The 20624-nt window shown below is 34.1% G+C and overlaps 1 protein-coding gene and 1 pseudogene across 2 annotated transcripts in view; one reads left to right on the forward strand and one right to left on the reverse strand.

The window, feature by feature from the left end:
• The window catches only part of LOC136026305 (monocarboxylate transporter 10-like), a 53467-nt gene extending 34695 nt beyond the window's left edge, over nt 1–18772 (forward strand). For both annotated transcript variants that reach the window (XM_065702719.1, XM_065702718.1), the window contains exons 7-8: nt 4386–4502; nt 15895–18772. In XM_065702719.1, the coding sequence (XP_065558791.1) occupies nt 4386–4502; nt 15895–16046 (269 nt within the window). In that variant the 3' untranslated portion in view covers nt 16047–18772. The remainder of the gene's footprint in view (nt 1–4385; nt 4503–15894) is intronic.
• Nucleotides 9227–14046, reverse strand: LOC136026304 (heat shock cognate 71 kDa protein-like; annotated as a pseudogene).
• Nucleotides 18773–20624: the final 1852 nt, after the last annotated feature.

The raw sequence follows: 20624 nt of genomic DNA on the forward strand, positions 1-20624 counted from the left end.
GTGTGTGGGTGTGTGTGTGTGTATGAATTATGGCAGTCCTTTTCTCGGTGTGATCCCTAATAGCTGGTAAGCATATTGCATCAAATGTATGTTTGTAAACATACTTGTATAGACATATCTGCCGCATGATTTTAGATTCTCACACCTCTTGGAAAATTACCCGAACATTCAGTGGTTTTCTGTGGGATAATGGTTATATGTAGTGGTATTTTCAGGCACAGGGTTTAGAACGTGTTTTGATTGGGTCCAACAAAAATCTTTTCAGGTTCTCCGTGTTCAACCGAATAAAACTCTAAGGCGTTATCATCTTACGGATTCCAAGTGTGTTTGACACTGGTTCCTCAAAATTGTAATATGCCAGACTAACATCGTTGAACACTGGTTCTGAAAAGATATTCGCCGTGTAGAACACGGCACTCAAAACGATAATCTGCAAAAACCGTGTCGAAGTCCGTGTTGGTTATGAGTGGCCGGAAAACAAAGATTTTGTTGTTTAAGAGCAATAATCCTTTTATTCTGTGACGCTGCCTTGTGCCTTAAACGTCTAGATAAGAGATTGCAAAATTAAGACTTTTTCAGAAGAAATTGAAGCTATTCTAAAGTTCTAACTCCGCGGACCATTCTTACGCGGACCTTGAGCAAACGTTGTCAAGACACAATGAGGCATGCAAGGAGTAGATTTCGTTGCACACAATTTACATTTAGCTAATAAATACTTCACACAAAAACTTCTGAGAAAATCACGTTTTAAAAATGGATTAAAAAGCAGAAAATGAATTTTTCTGCTCTAAAAAATACCTTTGACATTTTGATATTCTTCAAATTTTGATATTCTTCAAAAACTGATATTCTCAATTTTGATATTCTTCAAAATTTTCTGAATATTTTGAATGCTGTGAACTCTTTTACTCAAACTTGTAAATATTTTCAAAAACTTCAACGGGGTGCGCATTTTCAGTCAACTACCTATTTATATGGAACAATTTAACATGTGCATCACGTTTAAATTCTTAGAAATACTTACTAATTTGAGTAAAGAGTTCACATCATTCAAGATATTCAGAAAATATTGAAGTATGTACATCAAAAATATTCTTTAGTACCGAAAATCTATTTTCCCCTTTTTTCCATTTGTAAAAGTGTTTTTTTTTAGATTTCCTATGATTTATTTAATTCATTTTGGTCTCAAATTCTTAATAGCATAAAAATAGTAAAAAAATAGTAGGATAATGGGCCAAGCGCGCTTCTATTCCGCCAAGTGGCTCTTGGTTGATTAAATAAAAAAAAATTTTAACTGCAAGTAAGGAGCGACATTAAAACTTAAAATACAGAAGTTATTCTGTAAATGAGAGGGATGTCCTCTCCTCAACGCCTCGCTCTTTACGCTAAAGTTTGACTCTTTCTCACAACTTTACTTTTTAAAACAATAGAAACTTTAGCGTAAAGATCGAGGCGTTGAGGAGGGGACAACCCCTTTCATATGAGGAATGATTTCTGTTCTTTTTAAGTTTTAATGCCGCTCCTTACTTGCAGTTAAACGACTTGTTTTTTTATTTAAGTTCTGAACGTTTTTCAGTTAATGCATGTTTTAATTTTGGCTCACCGCACATGAATAATTAAAACGAAATTTGCAAATTAATTTTTTTGGCTAAATGGTTTTCTCATAGTTTTGACGAGGCGATCTTAATAAGAAAAGGGGTGGGGGAGGAGGCCTAGTTGCACTCCAATTTTTGATTACTTAAAAAGGCTTAAGTAATAAAATTTTATATTTTATATTTTTATTATGTACATGAGAGGATTCTCCCCCTCGTCAATACCTCGATCTTTCCAATAAAGCTTTAATTTGGTCCCATGATCCCTGAATCACAAAGACCGTAGAATAAATAGTTGAAATTACTAAAAATACTTTAGTGTAAAGAGTGAGGTATTGTGGAGGAGACAAACCCCCTTATATACGTAATAATTTCTGTATGTTTTACGTTCTAATCCTGCTCCTTACTTCCACCCGAAAAAACTTCATGGAAATTTTCTTCCCTTATGATAGATTCCTCCATGGAAAGATCCTCCCACGTAACCCCTTCACCCCAACTCTCCTTTAACGTGGAAAATTCCCCCTGAAAACGTCTGTACACGCTCCAATAACGATTACTATATGTTAACAATGGTCAAAGGTTGCAACTTGCAGTCCCTCCCCCCGGGGACTCTGAGGGATTAAGTCATCCCGAAAGACATATTTATTAGGTTTTTCAACTTTGCTGAGCAAAATATCCATCTCAAAATTTTGATCCAGACTTTGGGAAAAAATGAGCGTGGGAGGGGGCCTAGGTGCCCTCCGATATTTTGGTTCACTTAAAAAAGGGCACTATAACTCTTAATTTCCGTTAGAATGAGCCCTCTCGTGACATTCTTAGACCACTGGGTCGATACGATTACCCTTGGAAAAAAAAATAAACACGCATCCGTGCCCTTCTGGCAAAAAAAAATACAAAATTTCATATCTTTGTAGATAGGAGCTTGAAACTTCTATAGTAGGGTTCTCTGATACGCTGAACCTGATGTTATGATTTTCGTTAAAACTCTTTGACTTTTAGAGGGTGTCCTCCTCTATTTTCTAAAATAAGGCAAATTTTCTGAAGCCCGAACTTTTGATGAGTAAAACTAAACTTGATGAAACTTATATATTTAGAATCAGCGTAAAATATAATTGTTTGATGTAACTATTGGTATTAAAACTCCATTTTTTAGAGTTTCGGTTACTATTGAGCCAGGTCGCTCCTTACTACAGTTCGTTACCACAAATTGTTTGATTACCACGAACTGTTTGATAAACAGAATTAAAAAGCATTTGTTGAATTATGTTTCTTCTGAAGTAATAGACTAAATTGTTGGATAATTAAGTATTTTTGAGGTTCAAACATATCAAAATATTAAAATGTTAGGTAAGCCAAAGCTGTATACAAATTTTGAGCCAACTCAAATGAGAGGAGAAGGTCGAAATAAGCATCTCAAATTTCGGCGATCAACAGACAAACAGAGAAAGCAAGATAAGTAAAACGTGGTCCTAAAAAAGAGTAAAATATAATATCAATTTGTTCGGTGTTAAATGGAAGTTTCGGTTGGAGATTTGAAAATCAGTTGTCCTAATGGCGACTGAGAAATGAGAATGGCGACGCATGGTTCAGTTGCGCTCATAATTATTCCTCTTAAAATTTTATGAAAACACATCATTGGTTCTAGTTTAGTGGTTTACCCCACTCAGAAGGAAAGACTATAAAATTATGAAAACTGCATTGAAAAATCTTAAAATACTTGCTTATATTATTCCTAAAAGCGCTTCACTTTGTCCCCAATTCCCCCACCCTAATGGTCAAATATTTCGCCCAAGTTCTTTATTCTCCATGAATTTTTTTACGCGTGGTCTTTTGCAAAAATTCATTTAACGGCAAATAAGCAACGTCAATGACAACCAGGATTTATCAACAAAAATTAAGGAGCAACAGTAAAACTTAAAACTAACAGAAATTATTCTGTATGCAAGGGTGGCTGTCCCTTTTTTAACCCTTGCTCTTGCGTCAAAGTCTTAAAGCTCTTTAAAAATACTTCTCATTCAAAATCCAAAGCCCTTGTGTTTGAGTAGTCTTTCTCGAAGAATCAGGACGAAAAGTCAAACTATAGTGTAAAGAGTGAGGGCTGAGGAAGGGGCAGTTTTCCTTAATTCACGATAATTCATGTTCGTTTTAAATTTAGTGCTGCTCCTTAATTTCAACTGAAAAAACTCGTTTTTTTTTATGAGACGGTTATTCAAATCATGTCAGGAAATTCCCACCCCCTACGCAGCATTTCTCCTGGATTCCTGGAAACTTTACTCGCCACGGAGAACTCTCCCCGTTGAAAATCTTCTCTCTCCACGCAAAAGTACCCCAGGAAATTTCCGTTTATTTTCCAATAACAAATGCTGTATGTGAACAATATGGGCAAAACATACAGCAATATAAATTGTTTTTTCCTGTATAATAATTTTTCTATAAAAATTTTTCTATCTATCTGAGAACAAAGCAAAAATATGTTGGAGAAATGTTTACTGCAGAAAAAACTGAGACTACCACAATACTCGAATCAACCATGCATTTTTTTTTCTCTCAAAATCTTCTTTTAGTGATTTTACTTTTTATGTTTTTAATTAAAAACTATCCGTGACTTCTGAAATTACATATGGTAGTATTGTAAGTGGCTATTTTTTTTTTAACTTGTGTGTGGTAAATCTTTTAATCAGAAAATTAGTCTTAGTAAGTCTTCTTTAAATTTTTTCTTTTCACTGTTTTATTCTTAGTTATATTTTAAAATTCAATTAGTCAAAAAGTATTTTAAAAAAAATTATATTTTAGGTGCCCTTCGTGAGAGCCTTGGGTCATACAAGATACCTTTCATTCTTGCTGGGATTCCGCCAATTATTGGATCTCTATTCATTTTCCTTGGTTATGGAGTAATTAGTAGGAAACAGGGTAAGTTGATGATAATTTTTTATTGTGTACAGTTGTATCTGAAGATAATGTAAGCTTAGTCCAGTAACTCACTGACGAGACTAATCTTGCATTGCCAACTAGTCTTGCTATGAATAATTATTAGTGCTAGGTATATCCACGCCTAAGGAATCCCTTCCCTGGATATTCATAATTCAACATTGGCGAGTGTCATTAACCCAATTGGTAGGGTCTTTTGTCGTTTCCCTATTGACAATCTGAATGCACATTGTCCAGTTCGATATAGTTCAACATCCTCCTTAACATTCCTTGAAAGTTTCAACTTAAAAATCGTTACGGTTCCTAAAATATTGCAGATACACCATTTTTGACAAGACAGATCTAAGTCATGTCATTTGATTTAGTTTCAAAATACTCCTCAGAATCCCCACAAAGTTTAAATTTAATCCCCTTAGTCACTCCTGAGAGGCCATAGAGGCACTCTTTTTCCAACCTTGATGCAAATAGTGTCCTTTGATTTGCCTCAATATTCCCTAAAAGTTTCACCTGGTACCCTCAGCTGTCCCTAAGGCTATTTTGTTTTGGTATCCAGGTTACAGTAGTAGCTAGAGTCATAGTAAGAAACGATCACGTCCAATACTAAAAAATGTAATAGCCCATAACTCCTGTAAAAGTGTTGGATCAAAACAAGAAAAAGAACATTAGAACCGCCTTGTCTGAAACCGTCCGTAGGAAACTTAAAGTCCCTTGGCTTGAATAACAAGGAAAATGTATTGGTCCGAGAATCAGGAAAAGTGGCTGCAACCACGTTATTCTGCATCGACAGCATATTGTTTTATTTCTTCTTCTTCTTCTTTTCCCCCGCAGATAGCTAGGCACAGGAGCATCGTAGACAGCTATTTAATGCCTTTTTAATGGAAACTGAAGTATTTAAAAACTATTAGTAATTAAAAAAATCTTTTAAATATAATCAATTTTTTACGAAAAACTGCATTTTTGTTCAACACTGTAGTAGCAAATGGTAATAACATCATCTTGCACAGGAAAATCAAAATAGTGTTTTTAACATCACGAAAAGCATATAGATAGAGTTATTTAAAAATTCAGTAATTCTTTTAGGGTCTTCACAAAATACTGATTTGTGAAATGATACTATAGTAATTCTTGAAAATTTTAGAAAAGGTAATTTTATTTCCTCTCAGTTCAAAGTTATAATTTTCTCCTGGAACCAAACTTTATGGAAGAAAACTTTATGGAATATATATTTTCATGGAAGAAAATAACCAAATCAATTTTATTTTATTTTAGTTCTCAGTTCAGGATCGCTAAAGTTATTATGTAAACTGCAAAAGTATTTCTTGTGTTTCAGCGGTAATTTTGATTTTGTAGTTCAAACTAGAAAAACACCGGAAAATTTTTCAATTAGTTTGTTTTTTGTTCGATTTAATTGACTCGGTACGTCATGGTACGTCATTTTATCGGTTGGACTTTACATCGAAAAGGATATGGTCTCAGGGGAACAAATCAAGAGAAAAAAAGAGCTAGAAAAGTATTACAGCCGAGCAATGCAAATATTTACTTTAAAACAACATTTCCACAAAAAAAATATGGATAGAACTATGAAAAATGAAAACAAAGGTATTTAACAGATCAGGTGTATCGAGAAACAGAAATTGAGAGAGCCAAACATAAGGTCAAGAAGTGTTATCATAATGATGGATTATTTAGAAGCAATAATTGAGGGAGTCAGACAAAATATCAAGGAGCGTTATTATAATAACGATCATTATCGAAACAAATATAAAAAGATAGTTGCTATCAGAAATATGGGTGATACTGAGGTGACAAAAGCTATAATGAAAAAATTAAAACCTCTGCGAGGCTGTTCCAAAGAACGTTTAAAAACAAATTTAATAATTACATTTTGAAGTTCAACAAGATTTTAAAATGCAGGCTGATCTTCCAAAATCTGGGTTGCAGTGGTAGCTATGAACCTAGTAAGAGACGATCACTTCCCTTAATAAAAACTACTATATCCCATAACTCCTAAAAATAGAGTCAGATCAAAACAACAAGTACAGTATTAGAACCGTCTTATCCGAAACCCCTATATAGGACACTTACCGTCTCTTGGCTTGAACATCAAGTAAAATATATTGGCTTGAAAATCAAGAAAAGTGGCTGCAACCACGATATTCTGCATATGCGGCATCTTTTATCTTACATAATGGGTCAATAATGAGTAGTTTATATTAATACTAAGACCAATCGATAAGTTAGTTACTGCATTCTAATCAGCTATGCTTGTTTTTTCACCAGCCATTTTTAACATTATTTAAAGTTTTTGGTTACCATCCGGGTTGCAGCGGTAGCAAGCAGCCTAGCAAGAGACGATCACATCCCCTTAGTAAGAAGTATCCAGGTTGCAGTGGTAGTTTGCAACCTAGTAACTCACATCCAACACCAAAAAATAGAAAAGCCCATAACTCCTAAAAACAGAGTCAGATCAAAACAAAAAGTGCACAGTTAGAATTGCCTTGTCCGAAAGCCCTCTACATGAAACTTACCGTCCCTTGGCTTGAAAAACAAGGAAATATATTGGCTTGAAAAACAAGGAAAATATATTGGCTTGAAATTCCAGAAAAGCGGCTGAAACCATAATATTCTGCATATACGGCGTCTTTTTTTTTCTTTTCCTCAAATAGCAGGGCATTGGGATATCGTAGAGAGCGGTTTAATGTTTTATTTTAAATGAAATTGCCACATGTAGCGTCTTTTGTAAATAATTTTTTTAATATAATCAATTTTTAAAGAAAAACTACATTTTTATATAACACTTCAGTACCTCATGTTATTATAAAATGTACAACTGTGTAATAGCAAATGTTATTACATCAAATTGCACATGAAGATCAAAATAGCATTTTTAACATAATCAAAGGCATGTAGATATAGTTACATGAAATGTAGTAATTTCTTTAGAGTCTTAACACAAAATCTGATTGGGAATTGAAACTAGAGTAACTCCTGAAAATTTTGAATAAATTTCGGTTTACAGCGGTAGCTAGCAACCTAGTAGGAGACGGTCACGTCCAATACTAAGAAATGTAGTAACCCATAACTTCTAAAAATAATGTAAGATCAAATCAAAAAGTACACTGTTAGAACCGCCTTGTCCGAAAAACACTATGTGGGAAACTTACCATCCATTGGCCTGAACAACAAGGGAAATGTACTGTCTTGAAAATCAAGGAAAGTGGCTGGAACCACGATATTCTGCATAAACGGCATCTTTTTTCTTTTTTTTTCTTTCTTTTCCTCCTCAGATAGCTTGGCACTGGAACATCGTAGAGAGATGTTTAATGGCTCATTTTAAAGAAAATTGATGTAGCTAAAAACATATTTCTAATAAAAAAATAATTTAAAAAAAAAAATCAATTTTTTACGAAGAGTTGTATTTTTCTATAACACTGTAGTAGCTTCTGTTAGTAACATCAGGAATTTGTCACACCAACGTGATTTTGTAATCAACAAAATTTTCTTAAATAAAATCAATATTTTCACAAAGAACTCCATTTTCATATACTAGATAATATATGTCGTTACAATAAAGAACGCACGCTAGCTCACAGTAATTGAAACATTAATTAAAAGTAGTAACCTTGGCTTTAGCGGCAGTAATAGCATCGGCAAGCTTTTCTAGGGTATGGTTTAATACTTGTCTTACTTAGCCACCTGATTCTCTGAAATTCACCTCTTACTATTCAACCTAAGAAAAAGCCGTGGGCTTTTTCCTGTTTGTAACTTTGTATTGCATAATAATAAAAGCATCTTTTAAAAAGTTTTCTTATAAAGGATCTGTGTAGTTCATTATACTAAACAAAAAGAGTCAAAGCCTTTTTTTCTCGATCGTAACGGGTTGCAGCGGTAGCTTGCAACCTAGTAATATATAAAGGAGTTATATAGTTCATCGTAAATGGTGTCAGTCAAGTTATTATTGATAGAAGTTTTCTTTAGACTTTGACTTGACAAATGTGTAAACATTGGCTGTGGCAGGAATTGTGTTGTGAGAGCAACACTTTGGTTTTGTCGCGTTTTTTTTCCTATGCCGCCGATCTCAGATTATTCTTGGAAAACGGTAAGGGTCTAACCTGTGCGGTTTTTACGAAAAGTGTAGACCTCAGGCCGGATTGATCAATATGACATTACATTTTGGAAAGCTCCGCAGAACTCTTGCCTGGGGCCGAAAAGGATGGTTTTTGCTTGTCCACGAGCCAGAGCCTATGGTGTGCGAAGTGAAGTGGAGTTATATAGCCTATGTCAGAGAGGAGTATCTGAAGTTGTGCAGCCAAGCTTTCGTTTCATCAAACCATGTTTCTGCTTTCGAGTGGAAAGCTCCGTTTTGGCAGGCAAGCAGGCAGGCACCACTTCCAAATTGAAGATGGACTAAAATCTATAAGTGCTAGATATATGCGGCAGTTACCCGGCCCCACAGCCAATATATCTTCTTTGAGTGATGCTGCTGCTACTACTACCACTGCTACTGAAGCTAAGACTAGTACTAGCTAAGACTACTATTAAAGCTCTGCTTCTACAGCTACTACTATAACTACTGGTGCTACTACTCTACTAAAGCTAAGGTTATTAAGGAGTTGTAAACACTTTCTTTGTTATTATTTGATTTATTGTTCTCATATTTTACCCGGTTTTCGGGCTATGGAGGGCAATGGGTGGGGGGTATTTTTATTTCCCTGTTGATTGTTGTTGTACATATATTGTTAATAAACAAGCTTGAACTTGAAGCAGGGAACACTCTGAAATCTGGAAAAGTTCCTAGTTTTTTTTGAAATCTTAGAAAATTTTGGAAAAATAACTTCCAAAGCTTTACTATTACTTGAGAAAAATTAATTGTTTAAATTTGTTGAAAATATTACGTTTTTCGAACAAACCCTTTAGGTAAAAAAATCTTGATTGTTGAACGCGTCACTTCATTTCAATAATTCCTAGATCAGATTGGTGAACATTTTGAGCAATATTGAAACTGTATGGAACTAAATAAAAAAACAATATGCCCACATAAGTTGTCGAAAGGACTCATCAGCAATACTTCTGGAACGGTTGATGATATTGAGCTGAAACTTTCTTCGTGTGTTGAAGGGGATGTTGAAAAAACAAATCAAAGGAGCTATGTGAATATTGCTACTAATGCTAGTACTGCTACTGCAACTGTTTCTACCACACAAGCTAAGGATATTAAGGTGAAACTTTCAAGACACATTTAGGCTGGTGTTAAACTAATTCAAAACAAACTATGATCATGCTGATTGTCAAAAGGTTGACAAAGCAATATCATAATAACAGTTTACATTATCAAGTTAGACGTTTCAGGGTAAGTTGTGGCCAAATATGCACTAGCCAGAAGACACTATATGCATACTTTTAATACTACTTCTACGATTACTGCAACTAATGATACTAAGGGCATTAATTTGTAGGTTTCTGGGAAATTTTAGGGGAAGTTTCAATTAAACAACAAAACTATATGCATAACGGTATTAAAAGGGAATATAAGAAATATCAAAGGCGGCACTAATGTATCAAACCTAGTAAGATTATTTATATTTTACAGGAGGTAATTTGATTGAAAATTAGAATTTCTATGGTTACAATAGGCTGTTGTTCGTTTTTAATTAGATCTCTACTACATCTGCAAGCATGAAAACTCCAGCATTGTAATCATTGTAGTTTTCATTTTAGAATCAGTTGATAATTTTGAATAAATATAGAACTCACTGCACCAATCCCTTTACTGTAGAGCTTGATCAGCATACTCTGATTAATTTTGGAAGATTGGGGGTATTAAAACTCTTTTTTATGGGTTTAGAGTTTTATACCATAGCACATTGACTGGTTTGGTTATCTTAAAATTAATATCTATTGCCATTTTGACCCTCTTGACCAAAATTGATTTTTAGTGGCTGTGACTATTCGTTTGATACGATTATCCCTGGGATAAAAGAATGGAGGGCAGGAAGACATATCAGTAGGGTATAGTCCATACCAAATGTGATTTTTTTGTTCTTCAAGGAGGGATACCGTAATCCTTCTCTGCTGGGCTTTTGATAATGACGATTCCAATGGTGTGCCTTTGGTTATGATCTTAACCCATTGTGAGGGGATGCAAGATTCTCTTTGAAATTCCATAAATTTATTTTTATAATGAACTTCATATAATTACATTTACCTGGCGTAATAGTTACTATTATTAAATTGACGTTATATGGAAGTTTTTCATCATTATACAGTTCTTTTTCAATGCGTGTTTTGAGACTTTTTTTTACAACAGGCCATAGATCAGTCTTTACAAGGGCAAACACTGAAACCTATAACCTCAGACACCATTGTGCCAAATAAAATTAAAAGCCTAAAAATTTCTAATGCTCTCATATGTTTTTTAACTAATATCAACTTATTTTGTTGTTTAGAAAATTTAACTCTCCCCTTCCCTCCGCACACAAATCATCTTCCGTGTTGCCATATGTTAAAGAGCAAGATCCCTAAGCTTTTGAGCAAGTAAAACTAGGTCATGTAAGGTTTTGATGAACCGGCACAATTTCAATTTAGGATTATCTCTAGATTATTTATATCCCAAATGGGAAAAGCTTTCAGCCTTTTTTTCAGCTGGAAATTGGCAAAGAGCAAATAAGTATTTTAAAGCTATTGATTTTAACGCTTTATACTGGAATTTTAGCACGAGAAACAGCAGCTATCACAGGGAACAATAGGCGTACCCTATCATTCACGTCTCAAAAGTAGTGGAAGGAGCTGTAGTATGTTATTCGGCCAATATGGAAATAAATAGAAATAAAGAAAAAAGATGCCCAATTGGTGCGGATGGTTTGGGGTAGCCATTTCTTGCTTGACTTGAAAAACGATCACATATTAAATAAAAAAAAGATAAGTGTTCTTTTAAACGAGAAAAGGTCAAGAAGAATTTTCTAGGGAAATTTAACAGCGAGGATGGAATATTTTGGTGGGGGTTTAATCAACCTCTTCTATTGGGTCCACCAGATTCTTGGGGTCGGTCAGGCATTTCTTCAGGTATACTTCCAATCCCTTGATAAAGTTTTGTTATTATGGGCTTACAAATATTTTCAATTGCTTTTTGTTTGTCTTCAAATTCCTCTTTCTCAGCCAAACTGATTGGCATCCAGCCATTTTAAAGTCTCATTACAGATACTCAAAACTGCCCTGCGGTCATCGTCACTAATCTTGTTTTTCATATCTTCGCCTTCGATAGTCTGTTTCATATAAAAACAATGGGATTCAAGGGCATTCTTAGCTGAAATTTTCTCCCTTTGTTTCTCATCCTCGGCACGGTAGTGCTCAGCATCATTGACCATTTGCTCAATTTCATCCCTAGATAAACGATACTTGCTTTACCCATAGATTTTTCAACAGCGGTAACATTTAAAATTCCGTTAGCGTCAATATCAAATGACACTTCGATCTGAGGTACAGCTCGTGGGGCTGGTGGAATTCCAGTGAGCTCAAATTTACCGAGAAGATTATTATCTTTTGTCATAGTTCGTTCTCCTTCATAAACCTGAATCAAAACTCCAGGCTGATTGTCCGAATATGTAGTAAAAGTCTGAGTCTGCTTTGTAGGAATGCACGTGTTTCTTTTTATCAAAGGAGTCATCACTCCTCCAGCTGTTTCAACACCAAGAGAAAGCGGTGCAACGTCCAACAAAAGGAGATCCTGAATTACTTCAGACTTGTCACCATTAAGAATGGCAGCCTGAATAGCAGCACCATAAGCAACTGCTTCATCAGGATTGATTGACTTATTTAGTTCTTTTCCATTAAAAAAGTCTCGTAGAAGTTTTTGCACACGCGGAATACGGGTAGAACCTCCAACAAGAACAATCTCATGGATACTTCCTTTGTCTAGTTTAGCATCCCTGAGAGATTTTTCAACTGGCTCCATTGTACTTCTAAACAAATCAGCACAGAGTTCTTCAAATCGAGCACGAGTAATCGAGGTATAAAAGTCAATGCCTTCATGTAGTGAGTCTATGTCGATACTAGCTTGGGCAGCCGTTGACAAGGTTCTTTTCGCTCTTTCACATGCGGTCTTAAGTCTTCTAAGTGCTCTTGCATTATTTGAGAGATCCATTTTATGCTTTCTCTTAAACTCTTTCAAGAAGTGAGTCACTATTCTGTTGTCAAAATCTTCACCACCCAAATGTGTATCCCCAGACGTTGATTTTACTTCGAATATTCCTTCCTCGATCGTAAGAATGCTCACATCAAAAGTACCACCACCAAGATCGAAAATGAGTACATTTTTTTCAGCATCATCCTTTTTATCAAGGCCATAGGCAATCGCAGCAGCAGTTGGTTCATTAATGATGCGAAGAATATTCAATCCTGCAATGATACCAGCATCTTTTGTAGCCTGTCTTTGGGAATCATTGAAATAAGCAGGTACAGTGACAACAGCGTCAGTGACTGATTTTCCGATATAAGCCTCGGCGATTTTTTTCATCTTACCAAGGATCATTGAAGAGATCTCTTCAGGCATAAAAGCCTTTGTCTCGCCTTTAAATTCAACTTGAATTTTTGGTCTGCCATCTATACTGATTACCTTGAATGGCCAATGTTTCATGTCTGATTGAACTGAAGAATCTTCAAATTTCCTACCAATTAGTCTTTTGGCATCAAAGACTGTGTTTAAAGGGTTCATGGCACCTTGGTTTATGGCAGCATCTCCAATCAGATGTTCAGTATCAGTAAACGCCACGTAAGATGGCGTTGTTCGATTACCCTGGTCGTTGGCGATGATATCAACTTTACCATGTTGAAAAACACCAACGCAGGAATAAGTAGTTCCTAGATCAATACCAATTGCAGGTCCTTTAGTCATTTCTAATATTTCTTTCTGAATTGCTTTATAATAGCAAATGGATCCAGTTTCTTAGGAAAAACTTGCAAAATCAACCATATCTCTTAATTATTACATAAGTATTGAAGATTATATACCAATAAATCTTTATGAGGTTTTTTATTTTTTATAAAAGAAAATATTTTTATTTTTATAAAAAATAATTTTTCTTTTACTTTATTTTATTTTATTTTACCTGCCGAATTATTTCTTTTATTTATTTAAGTTAACTCTCTTTCTCCCTCTCTATTTCTCTCTGTCTTTTTTCAAAAATATTTCTCATAAAGAAATATCTTAAATACTATGCCTTTAGATTTTTAATATTTCAATATCATTTTTTCTTATGATCTCCCTCCTTTACAGGCCACAGAGGTCTTTTGGGGATTAGCGATTTGGATTTTAAGTACTGAATGATTTTTGTTATATTTTTTGTTTGAAATATATCTATGAAATATAACTATCTAAACCTGGATTGTAATAATACACAGGAATGTTTAAGAAGCGCCATATTTTTCACTATGAATCGTGCAAATAGAAGTCAGGCATCTTATTAATTGAGTGTTAAATTGAATATTAATATCTGTGATTAAGCTCTCCATTGTAGCACTACATTTTAAGACAACAGTGCGTTTACATAAAAACCGGAAATCCGAAAAAAAATTACATTTTAATTTATGCCAAGTTTTAAAAAAGAGTCAAAAAAGACCTATTTTGTTCAATTTGTGTAAATTCTTTTTTTTTATTTCAATGTGGCATGGATTTAACTTTTCTATGTAAAAATACTATTTTAGCCGTAAACACAGCAACATACCTTTTCTACAAGTTCTCAACTTTTAGTTGGGTAATTTTTAGTCACAAATTACTAATCAGCAGAAAACTAGTGAAAAAACTTCTGAAAACTCTCCTAAATAAAGAAAGAAGTTTAATATAAAAAGTAATACAAGGAAAAAACATTTGACATCTCTTGGAAAAGGAAGAAAACAAACCCAAAAGAATGGAGCTAGCGGAAAAAACATGAAAGATTTCGAAGAAAGTCATCCTTGTTTTTCGTTCATATCCCAAGTCGAATTGTTCATTTTGTCTTGAGTGAATTGTTTATTATTCGAAAACTGAAGAGATTTCTTGTGATTTACGGAAATTAAAAAAATTAATTTACTTTCTGTTTTTAGTAGATTCCAAAAGACTTTTATTGGAGAAAAAACGTATTCAACTGAAAGGCTAATTTCATTGCTCCAGTTATCGAAAAGGGAAAAGGGAAAAAAATCCAACTCCAAAAGAGAAAGAATAAAAAATAATAGGATTTAAGGTTCACTGAGAAGACGGATAGTACCTTTGAACCTTCAATCCCAGGAATGGCGCAGAGGGTGTCTAATTAGCCTCATCTGACAGCACAGAGCGGAGCTGCGGCCATGACGTCCTTCCGATGTGGTTGAAGAGACATCTTCCCTCTACTTAGATCTGATTCATACTGTCATCACAAATTATATCTTTACCGACCTCTTTTGCAACTCCTTTCTTGCACCTCTTATAAACACTCATATATCTTTATTGTTAGTTATATTTTAGCTATATTTGATTATATTAATTTTTTTTAATTATTTGAATAAAAAACTAAAATTTTAGTCTATAATCCTTATTGTGAGCACATATAAGGTAGAATTTGTAGTTATCAGTCATTTTAGTATGAAATTAATGACAAATAGTTAAATATTATAATTAACGGTAGTCTACAACTGAAACTAACCCCGAGTGAAATTTCTACCGAACAGTTTGAGCTGCTGGTTTACAAATAATAAGTTCAGATCTCATTTTTTTTTTCAATTTCAAACCTACGGGGCGGTTAGTTTTGAACCGTATTATTTCACTTTACTTTTGTTGATCTAAGCTAAGTATTTATAGATATTTATTTTTATTAAGTTGCATACTAATTGCCAGGCGTGTATACATACCTTTATCTTAGGAGTGTATACTTACAGGATGGTTTGATGATATTTCCAGCATTTCAGTTATTTGAATGAAAATTTGATTCTAATCCGTATTGAGGGTCAGTGCAACTAACCTAATTCGCAACCTCAGACACTAGGTTCAATAGTTTTAAGCTCCTGTCTATAAAAATGTGGAATTTTGTATTTTTTGCCAGAAGGCAGATCACGGATGTGTGTTTATTTTTTTTTTCCAGGGGTGATCGTATCGACCCGGACGTCCTAGAATCTTGCGAGAGGACTCATTCTAACGGAAATTAAAAGTTCTAGTCCCCTTTTAAGTGACCCGAAAAACTGGAGGGCACCTAGGCCCCCTCCCACGCTAATTATTTTCCCAAAGTCACTAGATCGAAATTCTGAGATAACCATTTTATTCAGCGTAGTCAAAACACCTTATAACTATGTCTTTTGGGGCGACTTACTCGCTCCCAAAGGGGCGAGCATTTTTTATTATTTATTCCTATATGGGTTTGTCTCTTTACAGGTTCAAACACAGTTAAAAACCAGGAAGATTTCGAAAGAAGAAAATCAGAAGACGATGAAGAAAAGTATAAAACTTCAATCTTACAGAAAGATAAAAACACAAATGTCAATTTAACAGGATATGCGAATGAAAGACCAGATAACCTCTGGTAGTTTCATAATTGTGCAAAGATTTAATAGAAGAATTAGGTTTTTATTGATAGCCCGACTTTGAATTTGTTGTCTTTTTTTACCTAAGCCTTCTTACTTTGTTTCAAAAACGCAGATGCTTTCAATATGAGAGAAAAGGTTATATTGTACATGGTTGCCAATTCCTAGCGAGCAAATATGTTAGGTAGGGGCTTTCCAAAGAGTATACTGGTATAGAAAGAATGATCAGAAAGCATTAAATCTTATGATGTCAACCTAAAAGTAGTTTAATTATGACACTCAAGAATTGTCACTTCTTGAGGGCTTTTGACAAGAGAACAGTCTTTTTTATCCCCACTGAGATTCACACTTGTAACTTTTCTTTTTCTGAAAAAATGGTTAAGCTACTAAATAAAAACTGTTCAGATTGAATCCACAAAATATGCTTTTAAATATTTTTTTTCATTGTTCTGCATATTTGAAGTAGCTTAAAATGTGTACTTTGATGAGATTTCCATCTAAAGCCTTACAAGATATTAGTCGAAATGGCTCGCTTTTGTGCCTTAATTACAAGCAGAAAAATGTCTTCGCCGAATTTATTACTCTCTTCACTAACGCTGATCCTCAACACCAGAAAATATAGCCCCATGTCGACTCCCACCTCTCAACTAATATGCTAAGGTCAGCTTAAGGCCGTCGGCCCTTGCGTGGTTGTTATCAAGAAGTCAAATTTAAAACCCGATGACGAGAGTCCAAGCCAATTTTAGGCCAATTGGGTCATTATTTTATGTTTTGTTACTATAGTATATATGATTTAGCCGTTATATTTCAGACGTTCGCACTGCTTTCTCTTTTTGAATACCAAGTTGGCGATATCAAACAGTTCGTGGTAACGAACTGTAGTAAGGAGTGACCCGGCTCAATAGTAAACGAAACTCTAAAAAACGGAATTTCGATGCTAAAAGATATATAAAAAACAATCGGATTTTTATGCTGATTTCAAATATATAAGTTTTATCAAACTTAGTCTTTGTCATCAAAAGTTACGAGCCTGAGAAAATTTGAGAAAACTTAAAACGAACAGAAATTACTCCTTATATGAAATGGGCTTTTCCTCCTCGACACCCCGTTCCTTGCGCTAAAGTTTGATTCTTTCTCGCAACTCTACTTTTTAAAACAATAAAAAACTTTAGCATAAATAGCGGGGTGTCGAGGAGGAAAAGCCCCTTTCATATAAGGAGTAATTTCTGTTCGTTTTAAGTTTTAATGTCGCTCCTTACTTTCATTTCAAAAAACTTGTTTTTTTATTTAATAAGTAAAATAATTAAGTCACCTGAGGCCTTGAAGGATAAATAATTAATGTAAAACTACTTCTTTAAAGAATATGGCTGTCATTTTCAAAACAAGAAAATTGCTCCTTATCTTTAAGGTGAAAATTACGTAAACGTTTTTTAAACCCTTTTAGTCCTCAATAGAAACCCTTAAAGAAAAACGATCACACTGTGACAAATTTAGTGTTTTTCTGAACGTAAGACACAGTGCTCATCATCAACAAATCGTCACAGTAATGCCTAAAGAGCGTATCGGAAGATTTTTCATATCTCTGATGCAATAGCAAGATGAGAAAGGGATATTCGCAAAGAAAAAAAACTAGGATACTTCCAGCCACCAAAAATGAAAATACAGTTAGATTTTTGGCCGAGACCCCCATTCAACCGTCCTCGGTGCAAAAATAGGAAAATAATACCAACATATAAGAAACAGCCGCTAAAAGAAAAAAAACGATTTCATATTTTCACTCTCTCTGATAGCTTCGTGGCAAAAAAGCTTGTAAAGAAGTCTTAATGTCCCCCTTCTCCAAATTTAAACGTGTAGCTTATAGTTAAAACATAAAATGGTAAACTAGAAAAATCCATACCCTACCCCCTCTTCCCTCTCCTAAAAAACCAGGACCCCTAAACATGGAATTTAGGTCTTGTCCTTGCTGCATGACGGCATTTTCTGTTGCGTCAAGTTTTTATCAATTAATAAATCTGTGCAATTTTTCATATATGTTCCCTGCATGTTTTATCCGATCAATGTGTAGGAGAGGGATGTTTCCCGTGTTTTTTATATCATTCAAGAGCCTCAAGTGAATTTCAAACTTACTCCAGATTCCACAAAACCTACCCCTTTCAAACCCTTATTATACGTATATGCCTGTCTCTCAGATTATCCTATATTTGTCTATGCTAGTTTAATTACAATTGAAGGATTGATGCACACTGTGACTATGTCTTTCAGTCCCTCGTGATTCTTTTTTGATTACATCCATACTTATCGTATTGAACTAAATAAAGATCCCCCATCCCTTAAGTAAAAAAAGCTTGGAGAAGAGTGACAAAGTGACTATGTTAAATTATTGCATTCTGAAATAAATTTACGTATGTTTTATTTTATGATCTAAAACTATTCCGCTTTGTCAAAAAAATATTTCGAAAGTAGTCTTACTTCTTTGTAAAAAAAAAAAACAATAACACTCATGATCCTTTTACCTCTTCATAAATTGCAAGATTTCAAGCCCCCAATACAAGTTCCTGCAGATGTGGTTTTGAAAAACTGTTATGAGGCATAATATGTCTAGTTGACCTCTTAGCTAAAACCAACTTTAATTGCAGCTTTTTACTATTTCTGTCAGATATTCATTGCCAAAATCTGTATTTTTCTACGTTTATTTTGTAACTTTTAATAAAATAAAGTATATACTTGGATTTCTCATATTTCTATTTTTCCTTCCATTTATAATAGGATCTAGCACATTTTTTTACTTTGATACAAAAAATCTATGATATGCATGTCGAAGACACGGCTGCTCATCATATGTGGCCGCAAGTGCCCTTAAGGGCGACTCAAGCACTAAGTACATACAGGGTGGTAAATTGTGTCCGCCCTTTTCATGGTCAATTTGAAAGCGGAACAAACCATTGTCAAATATTTGGATTATGTTTCTAAGAAAATAGTAGTTTAGCCAGCGTTTTTAGAAACTTGAGCTTAAGTCTCAAATCAAAAACTGTATCATCGTCAACTTACTCATCGCTCTCGCTTTTTTCGACCATAATAAAGAAAAATGGCTTAGAAAATTCAGCGTGATTCTGAAATAAAAAACAATACTCAGGTATAATTTAATTTTTTTTTGGCAAATAAATATACAAAATTTCTTTGTTTTTCTTTTCCATTTCTCACAATTATTCCTTTGTGCCAAAGCTTTAGTTAGAATGAAAGTGTAGCTTCTTATAGCTATTAACTTAAAAAACTTTTTCCACAAAACAAGTTTTTCAAAGAAAAGTAAATAGCTAGCTCCACTAAGCTAAAATGAGCAGAACGAAAGTCAAATAATTTTCTAAGCGCAACACTACCACAAATTACCATCAAAAAATAGACGAAACTCAAAGCGAAGAGATATTACAATGAATAACCGAATCAAACTCAAAACGAACAAAAAATAACATGGGTAGGGCTGACAACCCCCATGCTTTCTCAAGAACAGACCATGATTTGCAATTAAATAAAAAAAACAAATGGCAGTTGATTTTCAGTTATATATATATATATATATATATATATATATATATATATATATATATATATATATATATATATATATATATATATGTATATATATATATATATATATATATATATATATATATATATATATATATATATATATATATATATATATATATATATATATATATATATATATATATCTTCTATATCTATCTTCTATATATATAAAAATAAGTTGTCTGTCTGTGTCTGTCAGGTGACGTCATGTTTCTGTGTCGACTGACGTCAGGAAGTTAGTTGTCGTCATTTTTGCTATGACGGTGACGTCATTAAAGATATTTAAGACATATATGTTCACGTAGAAATCTATTAATGTTTAAGTTTAAAATGACTGATGAACTTACAATGGCAAAAGCCGATGAGGATGCTCAAAGAGTCTATGCCAAAAAACTTGCTGCTGATAGAGAAAGTCAGAAAAGAAAGCGTGCCGAGGAATCAAAAGAACAGCAAGGAAACAGGCTTGAGGCTAAAGAACGCAAAACCGCGCAGTTAGATGAAGATCCACCTGGACAGCGAGAGTCAAAACATATCAAAACTGAAAATGATAGTGATGATGATTGGGTTTGGGATTTTGACTTGGATAAGGTCATCAATGCCTACCAGATTTTGGTTAAAAAAACAAAGGTTCGGCGATATGTATTTCATAGTGAAGCTGAAAAATAAAGAAGAAAAAGAAAACTGAAAAAAGAAAAAATGTAAAAAACTAAAAAATGGCAGTTTTTGGCTTGCAGCCCGAAATCAAAGATTTCGTCGAAATCGTACAATATCAGGCTGGAAGATACATAAGCAGTAATGAAGCTGTTTGGCTAATTCTTTCATTTCCGATACATGAACGTGGTCCAGCTGTTGTTCACTTAGCGGTACATTTACAGAATGGTCAACGTGTTTATTTCTCGAAAACCAACGTGCAACAAAGAGCCCTGAATCCACCGGATACAAAATTAACATCTTTTTTTCGCTTTGCAAAAATGATTCTTTTGCAAAAAAACTGCT

Source organism: Artemia franciscana, chromosome 4, assembly GCF_032884065.1.
Source record: "Artemia franciscana chromosome 4, ASM3288406v1, whole genome shotgun sequence".
Lineage (NCBI taxonomy): Eukaryota > Metazoa > Arthropoda > Branchiopoda > Anostraca > Artemiidae > Artemia > Artemia franciscana.